Source organism: Ylistrum balloti, unplaced genomic scaffold, assembly GCF_031769215.1.
Source record: "Ylistrum balloti isolate Yb309-2 unplaced genomic scaffold, AGI_CSIRO_Ybal_v1 Utg370590, whole genome shotgun sequence".
Classification (NCBI taxonomy): Eukaryota; Metazoa; Mollusca; class Bivalvia; order Pectinida; family Pectinidae; genus Ylistrum; species Ylistrum balloti.
The window spans coordinates 2,131,384-2,153,187 of NW_026782366.1; the positions used below are offsets into that span (position 1 = coordinate 2,131,384).

Consider the following 21,804-nt stretch of genomic DNA (forward strand, 5'->3'; position numbering starts at 1 on the left):
AGGGTAACACCAGTGACCAGGATAACACCAGTGACCAGGGTAACACTGAGATCAGGGTAACAGCAGTGACCAGGATAACACCAGAGATCAGGGTAACACCAGTGACCAAGATAACACCAGAGATCAGGGTAACACCAGAGATCAGTGACCAGGATACACACAGGGTAACAGAGATCAGGATAACACCAGAGATCAGGGTAACACCAGTGACCAAGATAACACCAGAGATCAGGGTAACACCAGAGATCAGGGTAACACCAGAGATCAGGGTAACAGTGAGATCAGGGTAACACCAGAGATCAGGGTAACACCAGAGATGAAGGTAACACTGAGATCAGGGTAACACCAGAGATGAAGGTAACACTGAGATCAGGGTAACACCAGAGATGAGGGTAACACTGAAATCAGGGTAACACCATTGATCAGGATAATATTAGTTATCAGGGTAACACCAGTGACCAGGATAATATTAGTTATCAGGGTAACATCAATGATTTGGTAGATATTAGTTATCAGGGTGACATCAATGATTTGGTTGATACTTGAAAGAAGTCAGAGAACTAGAATTAAGAGAATGGTCCGGTTTAAAAAGATATTTTTTCATGAATGTAACTTGCATATTTTGAATGTCGAACATTTAACATTTCTAATTATCTGTCATTCTTAGCATATTACAGCCCACTCGTACATATTGATGCAGAATTTAATTGGTCCCTTCTGTTTGTATGAGCATTCCAACAAGATCACAAAGACAACATTACATTATAAAGCAGTCAGCAACAAGAGTTCAAAGCCTCCTTGAGAGCCTGACTTCTGAAAGTTTAAACCAAGGTCACATGCTCTTACTAAGGAGCAGATATAGTATAATCACTTCCGATGCTGTCTTTGATTTCACATTTTTGTAAAGCAGTCTTTTGCACTTGTCCAAATTGCGATTCCCTGTACAGAAAAAAACAGCATATCAGTATGTTTAAAGCATTATTCACATTTCAAAATTAAAAAAAAAACTTAAGAATAACAACAACATATTTACTAGCAAACTAAACACATTTGCTTTATCTGACTTTCACATATCCTTTCATATCCAAAAAAAAAAAAAAAAAAGGAAGGAAGGAAGGAAGATATGAATTTCATGATTTCATGACCAGGCCCCACTTGTATAAAACATCTCATCTTGAGATTTCCTCAAGCCCAGATTTTCCTCAGCTAATATCTCCTTGAAAATATCTTGTATGAAAATTCCTCAAGGACATCCTAGCCGATGACTACCTCCTGTTCCTTGAGAAAATTTTAAACAAGCGGTTTTTGAGGAGATATCAGCTGAGGAAAATCTCGACTTGAGGAAATCTCAAGTTGAGATGTTTTATATAAGTGGAGCCAGGTCTATAACCAACTTCAAAATAAATTCAACCTCTAAACATCCTGATTCTGATCAAAAGCATGTCTGGAGGTACTTAGCTGATGGAGATTGGAATATTTACCTTTTTACTTTGTTTTATTTGCATGATTGCATAATTGGTAAATATCTCCCGAAGATCTTTAACTTTCTGTCTTTTAAATCGATCAATGTCACGCAGGGCAGCTTCTACAAACTTCCTGAAAAATAAACATTTCATGTGTGAATAGATCATTTAGAAGCCATTTTTTTACTGGTATATTTCTATCAATTTAATGTTCCTAAACATATGAGATGTAGTAGTTACATGTTTTGGTAAAAAGATAATTAGGACTTTAAAACATTAAAATTTATATGAAATTTCTGAAATAAAAGAATTTTCAGATAATACAACATAGCCTGGATAAAATGGAATTATTAACTAAGAACTTTATTTATTTTATGACAATTGTGAAACATACTGTAAGGTTATGTTGGCCCATATCTATGCACTAAAGGGGGTCTTACTATTGTGGATAGCAAACTGGAATACCAATAAAAAACCAATAAGGTTTGGAAGGTGACCAAGTATGTTTCATGTCCAATCAGGCAATCATACCCTGGTAACCTTGGTAATGAGTGTGTACCAATGTGGGCACTCAACCATCAAATGAAAAGTTCTAAATTCATTTTGTGGAAGACTGACTGAATCAAAGAAAATTTGAAATTAGAAAAGCTAAAAAATGTTCACTATTTCAGATAGTTTCCCTTGTTGACCAATGCAAGTTATACATGTACAAGCAACTTTTCATGACTTCTCCCAGCTTTAATGTAATGTTGAGGGTAAGTTGATGTCATAAAGAAAAATCTTTAATTCATTAAGTCACAAAATGAAACGCAGAAACTGTTTACAAATAGATCTACTAAATTCTAAACAAGGGAGACAACTTACTGTGTTTCCTGGTTAGCAAGCTGGAGTTCCTGGTCTGCCTGCTGAATCTGCTCCTCCAACTGTTTAACCTTGTGATCACGCTGTTCTGGGGTATCGCCACCAAACAGCTTTGTCTTCATGCCGGTAAAGGAAAATGACCCAGCCTTCCCCTGTACCTGCAACAGTGACCACCACTTTACCTAAGTAAGAAGTCTGTTATCACCAGTCCAGTATAACTGTGTGTTTACTCTACCTAATACAGAAGCATTTGGTGACTCCCAGTTAAACCTATTTTTTTTTCTTCCAAAACCTTAATCGGGGAATATAACACAAATAAACAAGTTTTAGATGTTGATTCAGATATAAACTGAAATTCTCCAACTTGATGTCATTTCAGTATAATACAAGATCTCATTTAATTCGCTAGCATTCATATCTAGTCTAACTTATACATTGTAATGAGCATGGTCTCCATTAAGACAAGAGACACTGATATTTTTTGAGAAAAATTAATATCAACTTCTAAAGTTTGCTAGTAGTTATTCCCAAAAAAATTCAGTTTTCAAAATGCTGGCACCGCAAATTACAAACTGATCATAAAGCGGTCCTTTGTCTATTTATTGTGGTTTTGCATCCTATTTACAAGGACGTGCAAGGTTTGGGTGGTGGAAGAAAGCTACAGTTCCTACAGCCAGTACCTCTTGACTGTCTCTCACAGACCAGAGGTGGAGGGCTAGAGATAAAGACGATCACACGTTTTCAATCACTCGGCCATTTTCAGCAAAAACAGCAGTGGTAGTGAAATTAATTATGAAATGATCAAAACAATTCAAAATATCAACAAATAACAACACCTGGTCTGAACCCCATCAAGATCATTTCATGCAAGTTTGTGGGGTTTTTTTTCTGAAAAAATTACAATGATTGTACATTCATACTACAAAATGACCACAGGAGCTGCCATGTTTTGCTTTCAAACAAGCTGAAAAAACACTTCCTACTATCCTCTCCTAATTAACATCTCTACAATTTTTCAAATCAATGGCACCAGTAGAACCGGAAAAGAAGTTTTGAAATGTGTTTTTCCAGAGGATGGCCAATTCTACAATCTTTGCTTTGGGATCAACTTAAAGAGTAATAACACTTGACGAGGACCATTTAATGATTACATCAAAAAAGTTTGAGCTTAATCCTACTGATATAATCTGAAAACATACTGCAATGGTTCAAATCATATCACAACAGACAAAACATGATGGCTATAGGCCATTCTTACATGAAATAAGAATTAAAAGTTCCAAATATATTTTCGAATAGAGTCTATAGCTGCTGTACTGGATACTTTGTTACAATATAACTGTGAACCATATCATACAATACCTTATCAATGGTAAATTATGACAATGTATAGTTGCATTTGAGTTTGAAGCAAATTTTTAACATAATACTTGAAGTGGCCATATTACTGATAGATTAAAGTGAATTTCATAAATAATCAGAACTGGTCCATGCACTCATCAAAATTTAAACAAATGTTCATTATTGTTCTCATGGAGACAACACTAAATATCAATTTTACTGCAAATACTGAATAAGAATCCATCTGGATTATCCGTCAATCATTTCTGACAGAACTACTTCAGAAAAACCAATTATGTCAAATTTGAGTTTTAATTCAAAACAAGTTTTTGTTTTTTTTACTTCTAATGAAGGACCAACAAAGAAACTAATAACTAACACAATCCTTATATGAACATAAATCATCATCCGTGAACCAAACAAAATAAAACATGACAGTAATTGCTAGTATGACACTACCATTACATACATGATACAAGATTGTGGTCATTATATATAAAGTGCTGTGGTTTCTCTGTAAATCTGGCATGCCAGTGTATACTTAGGAAACTTTTTGTACATACAGATGTACATGTGACTTTTATTTCTCTCCGTAAATCTGACATACCAATGTATACTCACAACTTTCACTTCTTTCTGTAAATCTGACATACCAGTGTATACTTAAGAAACTGTTACATACATATGTATGAACATGCGACTTTTACAACATTTACATGCAAAATGAGGATTCCTAGTTCTAGAGAAAAAAAAGTCATATCTTCTGTGAGATTTAATTTGTGACTTAATTGTGATAATTAAAAGAAATACCTACTGTTATATCTTGTGACTTAATTATGATAAGGAATACCTACTGTTATATCTTGTGACTTAATTATGATAAGGAATACCTACTGTTATATCTTGTGACTTAATTATGATAAGGAATACCTACTGTTATATCTTGTGACTTAATTATGATAAGGAATACCTACTGTTATATCTTGTGACTATAAGGAATACCTACTGTTATATCTTGTGACTTAATTGTGATAAGGAATACCTACTGTTATATCTTGTGACTTAATTGTGATAAGGAATACCTACTGTTATATCTTGTGACTTAATTGTGATAAGGAATACCTACTGTTATATATTGTGACTTAATTATGATAAGGAATACCTACTGTTATATATTGTGACTATTGTGATAAGGAATACTGACTTTCACATATTGTGACTATAGGGAATACCTACTGTAAATTTACATTCACAGGTAACAACCAACTTTATATATTTTCACCTGAAATGTGTTACTTTACAGGTAAATGATAATTATATCAGTACAGATCTTCACCTGTACATCTATATAACATTACAGGCAACAGATAACATTACCTGAGAAGGACTTTCCGGGTTCTCCTGCTAGCATGTCAAAGATATATTGATAGAGGGGGTCAAAGATTACAGACAATTCTGCAGTAACAATCACTTCCATAAAAGACATGAAACAGTCTAGCTGAGATACACTGACATGAGCCAATGACACAAGCCAGTCTACAAATGATATACAGTGACACAAGCCAGTCTACCAATGATATACAGTGACACAAGCCAGCCTACCAATGATATACAGTGACACAAGCCAGCCTACCAATAATAAACAGTGACACAAGCCAGTTTACCAATGATATACAGTGACACAAGCCAGTCTACCAATGATATACAGTGACACAAGCCAGTATACCAATAATATACAGTGACACAAGCCAGTCTACCAATGACATACAGTGACACAAGCCAGTCTACCAATGACATAAAGTGACACAAGCCAGCCTACCAATGATATACAGTGACACAAGCCAGTCTACCAATAATAAACAGTGACACAAGCCAGTCTACCAATAACATACAGTGACACAAGCCAGTCTACCAATGATATACAGTGACACAAGCCAGTCTACCAATGACATAGAGTGACACAAGCCAGTCTACCAATGATATACAGTGACACAAGCCAGCCTACCAATGATATACAGTGACACAAGCCAGTCTACCAATGATATACAGTGACACAAGCCAGTCTACCAATGATATACAGTGACACAAGCCAGTATACCAATAATATACAGTGACACAAGCCAGTCTACCAATGACATACAGTGACACAAGCCAGTCTACCAATGACATAAAGTGACACAAGCCAGCCTACCAATGATATACAGTGACACAAGCCAGTCTACCAATAATAAACAGTGACACAAGCCAGTCTACCAATAACATACAGTGACACAAGCCAGTCTACCAATGATATACAGTGACACAAGCCAGTCTACCAATGACATAGAGTGACACAAGCCAGTCTACCAATGATATAAAGTGACACAAGCCAGTCTACCAATGATATAAAGTGACACAAGCCAGTCTACCAATGATATACAGTGACACAAGCCAGTTTATCAATAGTAAACATTGACAGGAGCCAGCCTATCAATAGTAAACAGTGACACGAGCCAGTCCTACAATAATATAAAGTGACACAAGCTAGCCGACCAATGATATAAAGTGACACAAGCCAGTCCACCAATGATATACAGTGACACAAGCCAGCCCACCAATGATATACAGTGACACAAGCCAGTCTACCAATGATATACAGTGACACAAGCCAGTCTACCAATAATATACAGTGACACAAGCCAGTCTACTGATAATAAACAGTGACACAAGCCAGTATACCATTAACATACAGTGACACAAGCCAGTATACCAATAATATACAGTGACACAAGCCAGAATACCAATAATAAACAGCGACACAAGCTAGCCCACCAATGATATACAGTGACACAAGCCAGTCCACCAAAGATATACAGTGACACAAGCCAGCCCACCAATGATATACAGTGACACAAGCCAGTCTACCAATGATATACAGTGACACAAGCCAGTCTACCAATAATAAACAGTGACACAAGCCAGTCTACCAATAATATACAGTGACACAAGCCAGTATACCAATAATATACAATTACACGAGCCATTCTACCAATGAAATCCCATCATATATCACGGATCACAATGGAAGTAGTTTGCCATAGTGTTGGGTGTGAAGAGTGAAACAAAGATGAGAATATGTAGAAAATGTATAGCACATATTGTATTAGTATGTGGCTACTGAACTCACACCCCAACATTTCTCACTCATTGTACATACCCTTATGACCCAGGAATGTGAATTATTTCATTTTTAACTAAATATGATATCACCTGCCAAAGGACTTGGTTAAAATTGACCCATTCACTATGAAGGTATAGCTATTCTAAGACAAGCTCTAATTTTCACTTTTTGGCCTTGTGCTTTCCATGGTATATCAGAGTACTACAAGTATTCTATTCATACATCTTCCACATGGATGTTTCAGACAGGTTTCCTGAAACTCAACTTGGTTTTCTAAAGGATTAGGTTCAAAATCAAAAGTTGACAGATGCACAGATCAACAGAAGGCTATATCAATGCAGGACAAAGCTACTAATCTTGATCTGTACAACATGACCAAAAGTTGAATACTAAATAAAGTGATTTCAATTTCCCTATTGTGAATTTTCCACTTCTATGTAGAAACATCCTGCCATTTTCCCTCCAGCTTACAGTGTTTACATATCACAACTGATTCAAACATTCTAATGCTAGATTTTAATAACCAAAATTTCACTAAAGGTGTTGAAGATGAAAAAATGAACAGAATTCAAGAGAGGCAAGTTCATAAACTCTATAAGTTTCAAAGTCATTTGAAAAGTTGGAAACATTTGATGCTCTTCAGTGTTACATGACTACTGATAGTTGCTATCAACTCAAATCTTCATCAGAAAAGAAGACACTACTTGGATTTGACTTCAGTGTTTCAGCTTTGATGAAGATGCAGATGTTTAACCTCCAAAATCCTCACTTTTACTAGGATCATCCATTGATCTGTTTTTCGTCCCTTTCATCAATTATAAATCAGAACAATGTTTACATGTTAGATAACATCTAACAGGTCGATGTCAATCTGAGATTTACATTAGAGATTTCACTGCTCAATAATAATCTCAACAGACCGAAACTGAAATATGTCAGCACTAACACTCACCATCTGCTCTTTCTGACCGGCCTTATATGAGACGTTGTCTTCAGCTCGCTCTAGATCATACTGTAGGCACTCATATTTCCTACACACAGACCTGTCAAATTTATAAAAAAAAAACCATAATTATGTTTTCTTTGTAATTTTTTTCTTAAATTCATCATGATTTTACTATATCATGGTAACAGATAGGTAGCAGATCTTTAGTGATATTTTATACTTATACTCACCCTTATCAAAAATATGAAAAAATACTAAAAGTTAACTTCATGAAACCTATACCACTAATGAAAATATCTGAAACATGGACAAGTTGAGGAGCTCTAGCTTCAACCCTCCAATCATGTCCTCTTAAAGACAACTTGCAGATTCTTAATGTGGCCAAAAAGTCAAAAGCACATTCTTTTATAAGTTTGGATGTGACAGAAACAACCTCCTCAAAAGGTTACCTTGTATGTTTAACATTGCTATTTTTCTTCATGTTGTCTTTAAAGATCATATCCCAGCTACCCAGTCAGGTGGAAGAACAAGAAGAGGGCTTCCTAAAGGTCAAGCATTCATAACCCTACACATTTAGACCCAACAGGATGTACAGTTATCTGAGGGCATCTCCAAAGGCCAAGTATTCATAACCCTACAGAGTTAGACCCAACAGGATGTACAGTTACCTAAGGGCATCTCCAAAGGTCAAGTATTCCTTACTATACAAAGTTAGACCCAACAGGATGTACAGTTACCTGAGGGCATCTCCAAAGGCCAAGTATTCCTTACTATACACAGTTAGACTCAACAGGATGTACAGTTACCTGAGGGCATCTCCAAAGGCCAAGTATTCATAACCCTACAGAGTTAGACCCAACAGGATGTACAGTTTCCTGAGGGCATCTCCAAAGGTCAAGTATTCCTTACTATACACAGTTAGACCCAACAGGATGTACAGTTACCTGAGGGCATCTCCAAAGGTCAAGAATTCATAACCCTACACAGTTAGACCCAACAGGATGTACAGTTACCTGAGGGCATCTCCAAAGGTCAAGTATTCCTTACTATACACACTTAGATGCAACAGGAAGTACAGTTACCTGAGGGCATCTCCAAAGGTCAAGTATTCCTTACTATACACAGTTAGACCCAACAGGATGTACAGTTACCTGAGGGCATCTCCAAAGGCCAAGTATTCATAACCCTTCACAGTTAGACCCAACAGGATGTACAGTTACCTGAGGGCATCTCCAAAGGTCAAGTATTCCTTACTATACACAGTTAGATGCAACAGGAAGTACAGTTACCTGAGGGCATCTCCAAAGGCCAAGTATTCCTTACTATACACAGTTAGACCCAACAGGATGTACAGTTACCTGAGGGCATCTCCAAAGGCCAAGTATTCATAACCCTACACAGTTAGACCCAACAGGATGTACAGTTACCTGAGGGCATCTCCAAAGGTCAAGTATTCCTTACTATACACAGTTAGACCCAACAGGATGTACAGTTACCTGAGGGCATCTCCAAAGGCCAAGTATTCCTTACTATACACAGTTAGACTCAACAGGATGTACAGTTACCTGAGGGCATCTCCAAAGGCCAAGTATTCCTTGAGCTGGTCAGCGTACTGCTCTTCATCATCTAAGGCATTGTCCACTGACTGGCTGAACCTGTGGTCATGGTGATTGAATACTTAGTTCTAGTGTAAATATTTGAAGTCATTATATGGCTGACCATAATTTCAAACCAATAAATATACAGGATCAATGTCAAGGTCAAAGTCACGGTGAATTATACCTTTGAAAGCAACGACAGAGAGTGAACAGCTTTATAACATCATTAAATATAATGACTTTAAATCCCAAGAGTAAAATTAAAACAATAAAATTCACATCATTAACATGCTTTAAAACTGATCACAGCGTTTTAAGCATAGATTTATGAACCAATATTCATAAACACATGTGTTTAGCAGTGATTCCTCAGTAATCATCCAAAACTCTTAAGAACTACTATTTAAACAAACATGATGTATTTTCATTCTTCATCAAATTTCTCATATTCAAACAGAAGTGATCAAATTCTGACTAAAAATGAAAATGAAAGGTTTACAGTTTCTGGTAAATGACACTCACACATTCATATAGTGACCTGCACTTTGAAGTGGCTCTGCCATGTCCTTTTCTATGCCACTCCACTCACAAAACACACGACTGTAGTTAGCATGCACCTTGTGAATTCCATAAATCTTGTCAGCCATTCTCTGAAAATTTTCAACAGGAGGAGAATAACTGACCAATAAAATCATAAAAGAAATGTGACTGATTACTGGTACCAAGAATTATTCTTTTCAATATTTTCTGGATATTTTGATAATTTTAAAAACCTGATAGATTATACTGATGATTACAGTTGTTGGGCAACACAAGTCATTGATCTATTTCATATCTACCTTCACTAATGAATGCAAAGTTCATTTCAACATACAAGCATTTTACAAGTTTTTCTGATATATTCATCACTGAATCATTGAACTTAATGATGGGAGTGAGTTACAGATTTTTAAATGCTTATATACATAAGATATTCTTAATCTTAAATGTGAATGTAAAATGTTAATGTACTTCAATGAGACAGAGATCTTTAAAGGGGAGAAGTAAAATGCCAAGTGTATGCCAGTAAGACAGGTACATTTAAATTGTAGATATGGAATGCTGATTTACATCAATAAGACAGCTAACTTTGAATTATTGTTATTTCCAAATTTATCATAACCACTACAGAAAAGTAAAGATTAATGGGCATTTCCTGGAAACTCAATATCACTCTGTATTAAGCATACTCAAATAACATAAGAGGTGGTGTGTTGGCCATTTTATTATCTGTCAATATTGTGCTGACTGCGACTACACAGCACCTGTTACAAGTTCCTCACCATGTAAAACTTCTAGCAATGTTGGAGTAGAGACAGTGCTGATTTTTTTTTACAAGTACCTGCCCGTCATGTGTTTGTGACTTGAATAGGATGATTTGGAGATTGAAATGAAAATAATATTCTGATGGATTTAATCAATCACACCTTTTAATACGAATCACAATAATATCTTCTGGACTTTCACAGTTATTTAGCCATAGCAGAAGTTTCCAATAGCCTTTTGCATCCTTGGATCGATAGGTCATCAAATTATAGGTCAAATTCTAAAATGACCGCTATGCTTGTTTACGATATGAATGGCCTTATGTAACTTACAAGAAAATAATATGGGACTGTAAGAATTTGGTTAGCATGCATGGGCTTTCACTAATATTTAACGCTACAGACACTGATGGAGAGATTGTTCAGAAAACTGTAAGTAATGTCAGGCCCTATATCTGTGACAATCTGTGGAGGCACCCAAGCCAAAAGAGTTCAATATTTTACATTTTCTGAACTACATAAATCAAACAAAGAATTATCTGTGTATAATTTATTGACAAACTTTATTAAATGTTCCATTGATGATCTTGATAAATTGCCTTCCATTGTCTGTTATATCAACAAACTTTGGTGAACTTAGCGGTTACCTCTTTGTAAGAACTGCCTTCCGTTATCAGTTACCTGTATATTACACATCAACAATAGTGATTACCATATCATAAGAAAGGGTATGGCTTATATGTATATATATCTAAAAAAAAAGGACAAAAATCGGCTCTGCATCTTATAACCCAGAAAAAAAGGTATGTGTTAGTTAAAATCATGTTTACTGTATTGCTGAACATCCCATCAATACCTATGGTTATTCAAGGAAAGCTTCTGTATGTCTGCATAGTGGATGCATGTTTGTAACTGTGTTTCATTGAGGCTGCGATATCATCATGTTAGCATTCTTGTGATAATGCAAGAAGTTGACTATATTGCAATACCACAATGAAGTATTCTGTGGAAGGCACTCAGCTGGTAATCTGACCCAGACACACTATACTGATAATAAGAAAACCAATTGTTACACTACAGGAATGCTTACCATTGAGCAGAGAGCTGTAACTACCATGTAAGAACTCTTCTCTACAGGAGTAAATTAGCACTCAACTTCAGACCAAATGAGGTAGTGCTAAGTGGGATATTGGGAAGAAAAAAGTTGTGTAGAAGGAAGAGAAAAACTAGATCCCAGATTTAGTCATTTTTTACAAATCATGCAATGGGGACAGCAAGCATTATTCTTACCCTATACCAGGTAGAAATTTCATTCAAAGAAGATGTATCGTAATGAAATATTTCAAATATGAGAGAACTGGTAAAGGTTTAGTTTCTGATACTTACAGCCCGGATCTTCAGCAGATTGGAGATGTTATTTTCAAGCTCATTACTGTAATTCTTCAGCTCCTCAAATCTCCTGTCTGGTTTCTTCAGGCGGAATGATGCACTCAAACTTTTCAATTTGGAATCAGCCTAAAACATTGAAAGATGCTACATACAGTGTATTATTTCAAAAATGATTGTTGTGTTATGTGATATCAATAGGCTCAAGGATCATACAGGTCATCTGGCTATTAAAGACCTATAAATGATATGCAACACTTCTCATTTCAGATTCTCGACATTCTCACTTAATTTCAACTTAATACCAGGCAGCAGAAGTGGAATTGAAGAAGTTTCAAATATGTTTTTTCAAGATGGCAATCATATCAGCCATATTGAATTTTAAATTTTGTCCAGAACATCGCAGGATCATTTCAGGCAAGTCTGAGCTGAATTCTACTGTTGTTCATGAAAACTATGACCACACAATAATTTTATAAAATGGCAACCCTGGCTGTCATGTTGATGTTTAGGCCAGACTGAACAATAACAGCACTATTTCAGAGTTTTAAAATATGTTGTTTTTTTCAAAATAGTGGACATTGTGACTATACTGGATTTCAGTTGGACCTTAAAAAATAGCAGTACTTAATCAGGATCATCGCAGGAGCATTACAGAAAATGGTGAAACTTGATAAGAATGAAGATGTGAAAAGTTTACAAATGGCACATAACAAAAGAAGTAACATAATAGGTCAGGTGACGTAAACAATGTATCAGAAAATATAGGACTATAAACACAGGTACATCATTACCAATCGAGGTTCTCCCATCTAAAGCTATCAAACATATATCATACATAATTAATGGATTAACAGACAAGATCAGTGATGACTGACCATAGATTAACAGATTAATGGTGATCAGTAGACAAGATCAGTGATGACTGACCATAGATTAACAGATTAATGGTGATCAGTAGACAAGATCAGTGATGACTGACCATAGATTAACAGATTAATGGCGATCAGTAGACAAGATCAGTGATGACTGACCATAGATTAACAGATTAATGGTGATCAGTAGACAAGATCAGTGATGACTGACTAGATTAACAGATTAATGGCAATCAGTAGACAAGATCAGTGATGACTGACCATAGATTAACAGATTAATGGCGATCAGTAGACAAGATCAGTGATGACTGACCATAGATTAACAGATTAATGGTGATCAGTAGACAAGATCAGTGATGACTGACCATAGATTAACAGATTAATGGTGATCAGTAGACAAGATCAGTGATGACTGACCATAGATTAACAGATTAATGGTGATCAGTAGACAAGATCAGTGATGACTGACCATAGATTAACAGATTAATGGTGATCAGTAGACAAGATCAGTGATGACTGACCATAGATTAACAGATTAAAGGTGATCAGTAGACAAGATCAGTGATGACTGACCATAGATTAACAGATTAATGGTGATCAGTAGACAAGATCAGTGATGACTGACCATAGATTAACAGATTAATGGTGATCAGTAGACAAGATCAGTGATGACTGACCATAGATTAACAGATTAATGGTGATCAGTAGACAAGATCAGTGATGACTGACCATAGATTAACAGATTAATGGTGATCAGTAGACAAGATCAGTGATGACTGACCATAGATTAACAGATTAATGGCAATCAGTAGACAAGATCAGTGATGACTGACCATAGATTAACAGATTAATGGTGATCAGTAGACAAGATCAGTGATGACTGACCATAGATTAACAGATTAATGGCAATCAGTAGACAAGATCAGTGATGACTGACCATAGAGTAACAGATTAATGGTGATCAGTAGACAAGATCAGTGATGACTGACCATAGATTAACAGATTAATGGTGATCAGTAGACAAGATCAGTGATGACTGACCATAGATTAACAGATTAATGGCAATCAGTAGACAAGATCAGTGATGACTGACCATAGATTAACAGATTAATGGTGATCAGTAGACAAGATCAGTGATGACTGACCATAGATTAACAGATTAATGGTGATCAGTAGACAAGATCAGTGATGACTGACCATAGATTAACAGATTAATGGTGATCAGTAGACAAGATCAGTGATGACTGACCATAGATTAACAGATTAATGGCAATCAGTAGACAAGATCAGTGATGACTGACCATAGATTAACAGATTAATGGTGATCAGTAGACAAGATCAGTGATGACTGACCATAGATTAACAGATTAAAGGTCTAGTATATCACAGAAGCTGTATTGATAAGTCTAAAATAATTCATACATGTGATAATATGACAAAATATTCATCATAGAAAAGCATGACAACCTAGGTCATGTAAGATCTCTGTAATAATCTTAACAAATCTATATCTAATGACATTTAAGAACATTATCACACCTGAGAAAATCTTCACAAATACAAAAAGCCTATGTTACCTTGCTTTGAAAATCTGTGTTATACACCAAGTCCTTCCATCCTTCCTCCTAATAAAGAATCAGAAAAACTGTGGCAATGATTTAAATATTTCAAGTAACATTCACAAGAGAAACCTACTGTTTCTAAAGAACTATCGATAGTTTAACTCTTCCTATACGGAATATCATGTGTGTTAACCATCCATGAGAAATAAGGTTCCTAGAGTTCAGACAACATGGCAAGATCCTCTCCAATGCAGGATTATTCCTTCATAAGGTTGTTGACATGTTTTGAATCTAAGTGATCTGTTATCAGAACAACAATAACAGATTATTAATGTCATCAAAATGGGTAAAACAACATAGAAGGTGACATCATAAAAAATGAGTAGGTGGAATCATGTAATCATTGTTGACGGAACAAAATTAGTTGTAACAAAAATGGAAAATAAAAACATGGACTTCTGATAAAGACGTTGCTAAAGACATATACAACAGAATATAAATCAATTGTTATTTTTGTGACAAACAGTAATAAACAATGTAATATGATATATAATGAATATAAGATTGGAAACAATTCAATACTCATGCATAGATTTATTGTAAAATTATGGCAATTATACTGTCCAGCACATGTAAAATCTAAAGATATACTGAGTGTCAATCTGATAAAAATGAATATAAGTTGAGGACTTTGTATACTTCTTGTATCCATGAAAATTCCCAGACATGTTGCACCGAAACCTGCTGATTGGGGGGACGTTGTATCCAACCTCCCCGCCCACCCCCAAGTGTTCACAGAAGGGCTGAAACTAGTCTACCTGACGGGACCTAACACAGGGGCGAAAACTGGTCTACCAGACAGAAGGGCTGAAAACGGTAATTGGAATAATATTTGATGTCCAGACAGGAACTAAGGGAAGAGATATCTGGGTGATTTTTTCAGACAAGCTGAATTATCATCTTCACAGAACATCCTGAGCCAATGAATACCATCAGCCCTAGAAAGTCTTTTAATCTATACATATTGAACAATTTGTTTGCCTTGTTCACAATTATGTTCCATGCACATCGACTTCATCATAAGACAAAATCTAATCAAGATCATTCAGGATATCGCTGAACGTACCTGCTGTAGGAATCCAATAAAGACCTTATCCTGAGAAAGGATTGGATGAGCAGCTACTCTTAGCAAGAATATCTGTAAAAAAATCAACAGAAACATAAATAAAAAGGTTTAAATTTCCTCACAAGATGCTGCAGTAATAAGGTCAGACATCAAAATTTTGAATCCATCAACAACTATTCTTGAATATACAATTGATCAATTGTTAAAATTTCATTTCAGTTTGATACTCTTATGTGTTGCACATTGCTTACATGAAACACACAGCAATTTCAAAACAACTTTCTCCAACTTTTATTAATTGCATTTGTTGGCCCCAATGGAAGTGTATGAGGGGTCTAACTGTGAGAGGAAACTAGAGTACCTAGGGAAAATCACATGGTCATGAAGATGACCCCACACCATTTTATGTCCAATCTAAACTTCTATTTATAATATCAATGACTCAATACTTGACTTTACAGACCATGAAAATTAAGGACTTTCTTTTATGAAGTCCCACTTCATATTCAGAATTTCACAGCAATGTATTCTGAAATTTACTATGAGTAATTCCCTAAAAACAACTAATAAGATCTTAAGCACTAACACAAATTATTTACACATGTGTTCATGCTTACTAAATGAAATATGATGTACAAATATTTATCAAACATAAGTGAGATGTGGGACAAAGTGATACACTGGTAACTGAAAAAAAATCAGTACTTGTATAGTGGGATGTCACAAATAAATAGTAGGGGTTACAAACATCTACCTTCTAAAAACAAATATGTTTTTAATACATTACTCTCATCCTGAATTCAATGTACCAACAATTTCAACCATATGAAGATATACATTACCTCCAAGGCTGCCCTGCGTCTGTCAACAAAATCAGGGTCAAACTTGTCAGTCGCAGAGTTCTGCCACACGTAAGTGACCTGTATATTTGAAAACATAATAATATACAGCAGATCAATGGGGCATTTTCTTGCATTAAATAATTCACATCAGCAACAATGGCTTGACATCATATAATGTGGTATACCATTGCAACAATACACAGACAATGATATGACGATGTGTGGGAGGCTGTAGAAATTGAATAAGAACAGAGTCTATAACTACATATTTAGGCTTAAGCAGCTCTTTCTGGATAACTTCTGGAAATCTCCATCCTCATTGAGGAGATTTATCAAGAATGATGTTAAAAACTGTCTTGTGTACCAATCTTGCCTTTCTTGTCAATTTGTTACATTGTGTGTCAATGTTATTGTTAATGTTGAATCGTGTATCAATAACTATTGCCTGCCTGTTTGATGCCCTATTTTTTCTGGTTGAGTATAATGTCCTACCTGTATCTAGTTCTGTATATGGTCCTACATTTTTCTGACTCTGTATATCCTCCTACCTGTTTCTAGTTCTGTGTATTTTTATACCATTTTTTAGTTCTGCATAATGTCCTACCAGTTTTTGGTTGAGTATGTCTTTCCACCTTTTACTGACTCAGTATACCGTCCTACCTGTATCTAGTTCTGTATATCGTCCTACCTGTTTCTAGCTCTGTATATCGTCCTACCTGTGTCTAGTTCTGTATATCGTCCTACCTGTATCTAGTTCTGTATATCGTCCTACCTGTGTCTAGTTCTGTATATTGTCCTACCTGTGTCTAGTTCTGCATATCGTCCTACCTGTATCTAGCTCTGTATATCGTCCTACCTGTTTCTAGCTCTGTATATCGTCCTACCTGTTTCTAGCTCTGTATATCGTCCTACCTGTTTCTAGTTCTGTATATCGTCCTACCTGTTTCTAGTTCTGTATATCTTCCCACCTGTTTCTAGCTCTGTACATCGTCCTACCTGTTTCTAGCTCTGTATACCATCCTACCTGTTTCTAGGTCTGTATACCATCCTACCCGTTTCTAGCTCAGTATACCTTCCTACCTGTTTCTTGTTCTGTATATTGTCCTACCTGTTTCTAGTTCTGTAAATCGTCCTACCTGTTTCTAGTTATGTATATCGTCCTACCTGTTTCTAGTTCAGTATATCGTCCTACCTGTTTCTAGTTCTATATACCGTCCTACCTGTTTCTAGTTCTGTATACCGTCCTACCTGTTTCTAGCTCTGTAAATTGTCCTACCTGTTTCTAGCTCGTATACCGTCCTACCTGTTTCTAGTTCAGTATATTGCCCTACCTGTTTTTAGTTCTGTATACCGTCCTACTTGTTTCTAGCTCTGTATACCATCCTACCTGTTTCTAGTTCAGTATATCGTCCCTACCTGTTTTTAGTTCTGTATACCGTCCTACCTGTTTCTAGCTCTGTATATCTTCCTACCTTTTTTTCTGGTAAGGGTGGTACAACTACAGCAGGGTATGTGATATCCAGGTAGTTACGTAGCAGTTCAAACTCGCTGTATCTTCGCCAGAGCGATGTTGTTCCATCTCCAAAACACTTCAGCTTTACATCTGTTATCCTGATGGATTTAAAATGGAAGTTTACAACAAGTTCTTCCAATCTCATGGGTGATTTTTTCTTTTTGATAGTTGAAAACCATAAACTGCATGTGCTTGATGAATATAAGATAGTTTTTATTAATATCAAGAACACAAAATACAAAAAAAAAAAAGAAAAAAAAAGCAAAAAACAGAAAGAAAAAAAAATAACCATGAAATTAAAAGTTAATGGTAACAAACTTTGAATATCAAAACTGGTAATGAGTACTCTTGAATATCCAACATGCAACATGCATATCTGAGACCTATAATAAAGATGTCCAAGAGATCTGAGAAGATTTCTTCCTTTTTTCTTATAGTACTGGGGAAACAGCATTACCAAGAATTGTATTATGGAATAAGTTCAACAAAATGGAACAACCACAGACAAAGTGTGATAAGAAACATGATATGCACACCTAGGGACCTTACTTAACAAGTCACTTATTTGATACTTTCAAATATACTTCTAGAAAAATAGCAGTATTCAGGAATAACACTTAAAAGTAATGCCCAATTGGCATCAGTGTTACTCCTGAAAACTCAAGGGTATGTTTTTCTTGGATGGGAAGCTTGTAACTCTGATAAATACAGTGAACTAATTGTAATATTTGGCTTGGTTAGTGAGAAATTCTCTTCAGCTCACAGGAATGAACATAAACAATTTTTTACAACCTGAAAATGGAAGTGCTCACCTAGTGGTATGTTTCCCTCTCTGAATACTGTATAAACATCCTCACTAAGAAAATGTACTGAAAACATGGGGAAATTTCTCTAAAATGGGTAAAAATTTCCTAAAATTTGGGCTAATTAGTTTATTTTATTTAACATATTTTCAATGTAAATCATACACCACAATGGAAAAAAATATATCAAATCTCACCTCAACATTGTCGTATCTTATTAATGCGATCTTCATGTATGCCTTATATTTTTACCCTTTCTCTCTTTTGAATTCTGACCCAAACAGTTTGTTCGAAATTTCCCCATTTCTCAAAACAGGCAAAAAGTTCCCCTTTTCCTCAATGGGTAGTATACCCGAAATTCCAGATTTATCCATGACTCAGTTGGTTTAAGGTAAGACTAGTAAGCCAGAGGTTCCAGGTTCCATCCTTTGTGGAGATATTGAAATCAACAATGACCTTGATCTCATACATGAGTGACAAAAATGGTTTATTGGATTGACTGACAGGCAAGGACCTCCAAAAGAAGTGCCTGATTTAAGATCAATTATCATGACACTTCACTTATGCTTCATTGTCAACAAAGCTCAAGATCAAACAAGGATACTTGTGAAAATAAAAACGATCCCATCACTCTCCAATGAGAACCAGAATTTGATCAGGTGTAAAAGATGATGTTGATGGTATTTCTGGATCAAATTTCTATGACCCAAATCTGTTAAGAGGTTCTGTTTCTCAAGACATGACACTGACTTAAATTGATTGTGTAAGATCATAAGACATCACACAATAGGATGTGATGTGGTAGATGGACATGTGAACAATACATGCCCCCAATCTCACCTATAAAATGACAAGGGCATAAAATAGGATGTTTCTTGATATCACTTCCTACCTTGTCTCTATCAGGTATACAATGTAGGTGTCCTGGACTTTCATGGATGTTGTCGTCCGTTTCTCTGGCTCAGATACCGTTATTTCCATCCACTGCAGCAAATTTGTCTAAAAATTATATGAAATAACAGAAGAATAACATAAGTACATATTTTCAACATCACAATACACATAGATTTTTGTTGACAAGAAGTTGACATCTTTACAAAAAATGTCTCTAAGTATATATTTATAGGTTTTGCAAATCATTAGAAAACTGGTTAGATATCAAAATCACTTACAAGTACATGTTAAATAAAACAACAAGACAAAGAAAATGAGATCCAACGTCCTGTGGAAAACCTTCTTAAAGTGCAGGTAGTCTTTAGGAAGTGGATTGCTAATGGAATACAGAGCCAAGTTCCAAAACAACAATCAAACTTAATGGTAGATATGACCAGACAACATCTGTCTAAAGGTTCACTAATAAATCCTGCTGAAACTTCCGACAGATGTTGTCGGGTCAAACCTCCCTTTAACTTATAAAATAACAAAGTTGGCAAGGACTCCATATATATTGATATCCACTATCCACATCAATACCGAGAAAATAAATCATAATTTTAGAAAACTATGGTGCCTGAGGATTAAGTTATTCATTTTAAAACCCAAACAGACTATTTCACCATTCGAAAACGTGTTATTCTTCTAAAACAAAACAAACAAAAAAGGGGCCCAATGGATCTGCAGAACTCACTTGGTATATAAAACCACCTAAATATCATTTACCGGTTATAACAAATATGACCCCTGTGACATTAAGCATAGGTCAACCTCATTGATTTTCCCCAACTTTGTTCGGAACATACCAGCCAAATATCACACCTCTAGGCCTTTCAGTTTATGACAAGAAGTTGTCAAAGTGTTTTACCAAATTCAGCCCCTGTGATCTTGAAAATAGGTCAAGGTCATGCCTTTTTTCAAAACTTTGATGGGCTTCGTCCTTGGAACATACCTGCCAAATACCATAACATTTGGTCCATTGGATATTCAGAAGAAGTTTTGTAAATGAAAAAGCTGATGCTGGACGACAGACACCACACAACGGCATAAGCTCACTTGGACCTTTTGGCCCTGTGAGCTAAAAATGGAAAAACTCATACCAGATATTCTTGACTCCTTAGTAAAGGAAAATTACCTTAAGTCGGTCAGAATGATACTGACAAACTCTTGCCCCATATGTTGGACTTCATATCAAACTCTGATAAGTTATGTCGTAATTTAACAGTATATTTTGGAAATGGTCACCATTACAGAATCTCGTTTACAGGTTTTGTCAACAGATTGGAACAGGTAGGAGAGGATTCTGGTTGTAGGATATTTGCATTATTACAAAACAGATATACCTGTTATTGTGGAATATCGCTGATATAGGCTATATCAATCAATAGTGAAATCAGGACTTTTTCCGACCTCGTAGTTCGTATTTTTTAAATAAAACATCCATGTAGACAGATACAAGAATGTTTAACTCTGGCAAAAGCTTTAAAGAAGACCAAAATATGGTGTAATCGTGTTTACAGCAGTGTTCAGACTGAAATTCTATCTGTTGACTTTCGAAAGACATGATGAAGTGATCGATATCTCGCTGAATTGACTATCTTAAATAAACCATCTGATGCATGCATGTATTTACAAAACTATAATGCCCTGAGCCGTAACAAAATGACCAAGTGACGATAATTACTTTCCCAGCCTTTCTTGCCAGGTCTGTGGGGTCCTCATCTGGAGAATTGGGGAAGATATCTCGAGGTTGCTCCTTCTCCTCCTCCATCTTTGTATACTTAGCATATATAATCTGGCTCACTGGGGTGTTTGCAGCAAATACTGTAAATTTAGACTCAAATTCATCGTATGAAATCCGGATAGATCGGTACGTCCGTCCTTCTTTTTAAAACTAATAAATGAAAGCGAGACGGAATACTAGAACCAAACTGAAATTATGCAATTGCATTTCGTTTAAAGATATTGATAGTCATTGGAAAGTATTCGTCACAAATTCAGTACGTTCACACTCCATTAGTCGCTGTTTGGAAATTTCTTATATATAGAATCTAGTAAGTTATATCGACGGTATGGCCCAATATTGGTACT

At 35.7% G+C, this 21,804-nt stretch overlaps 1 protein-coding gene across 1 annotated transcript; it reads right to left on the bottom strand.

Moving 5' to 3' along the window:
* Nucleotides 1-181: 181 nt before the first annotated feature.
* LOC132556791 (sorting nexin-4-like) lies at nucleotides 182-21,484 on the bottom strand. The gene is made up of 13 exons (XM_060221236.1): nucleotides 21,398-21,484; nucleotides 19,673-19,779; nucleotides 17,937-18,075; nucleotides 16,465-16,542; nucleotides 15,623-15,694; nucleotides 14,512-14,559; nucleotides 12,060-12,188; nucleotides 9,892-10,019; nucleotides 9,337-9,426; nucleotides 7,778-7,868; nucleotides 2,328-2,482; nucleotides 1,482-1,596; nucleotides 182-939 (listed from the first exon to the last, which is right to left on the bottom strand). Exons 1-13 carry the CDS (start codon nucleotides 21,482-21,484, stop codon nucleotides 892-894), a joined length of 1,287 nt encoding a protein of 428 aa, XP_060077219.1. The 3' UTR covers nucleotides 182-891.
* Between the last annotated feature and the right edge of the window lie 320 nt (nucleotides 21,485-21,804).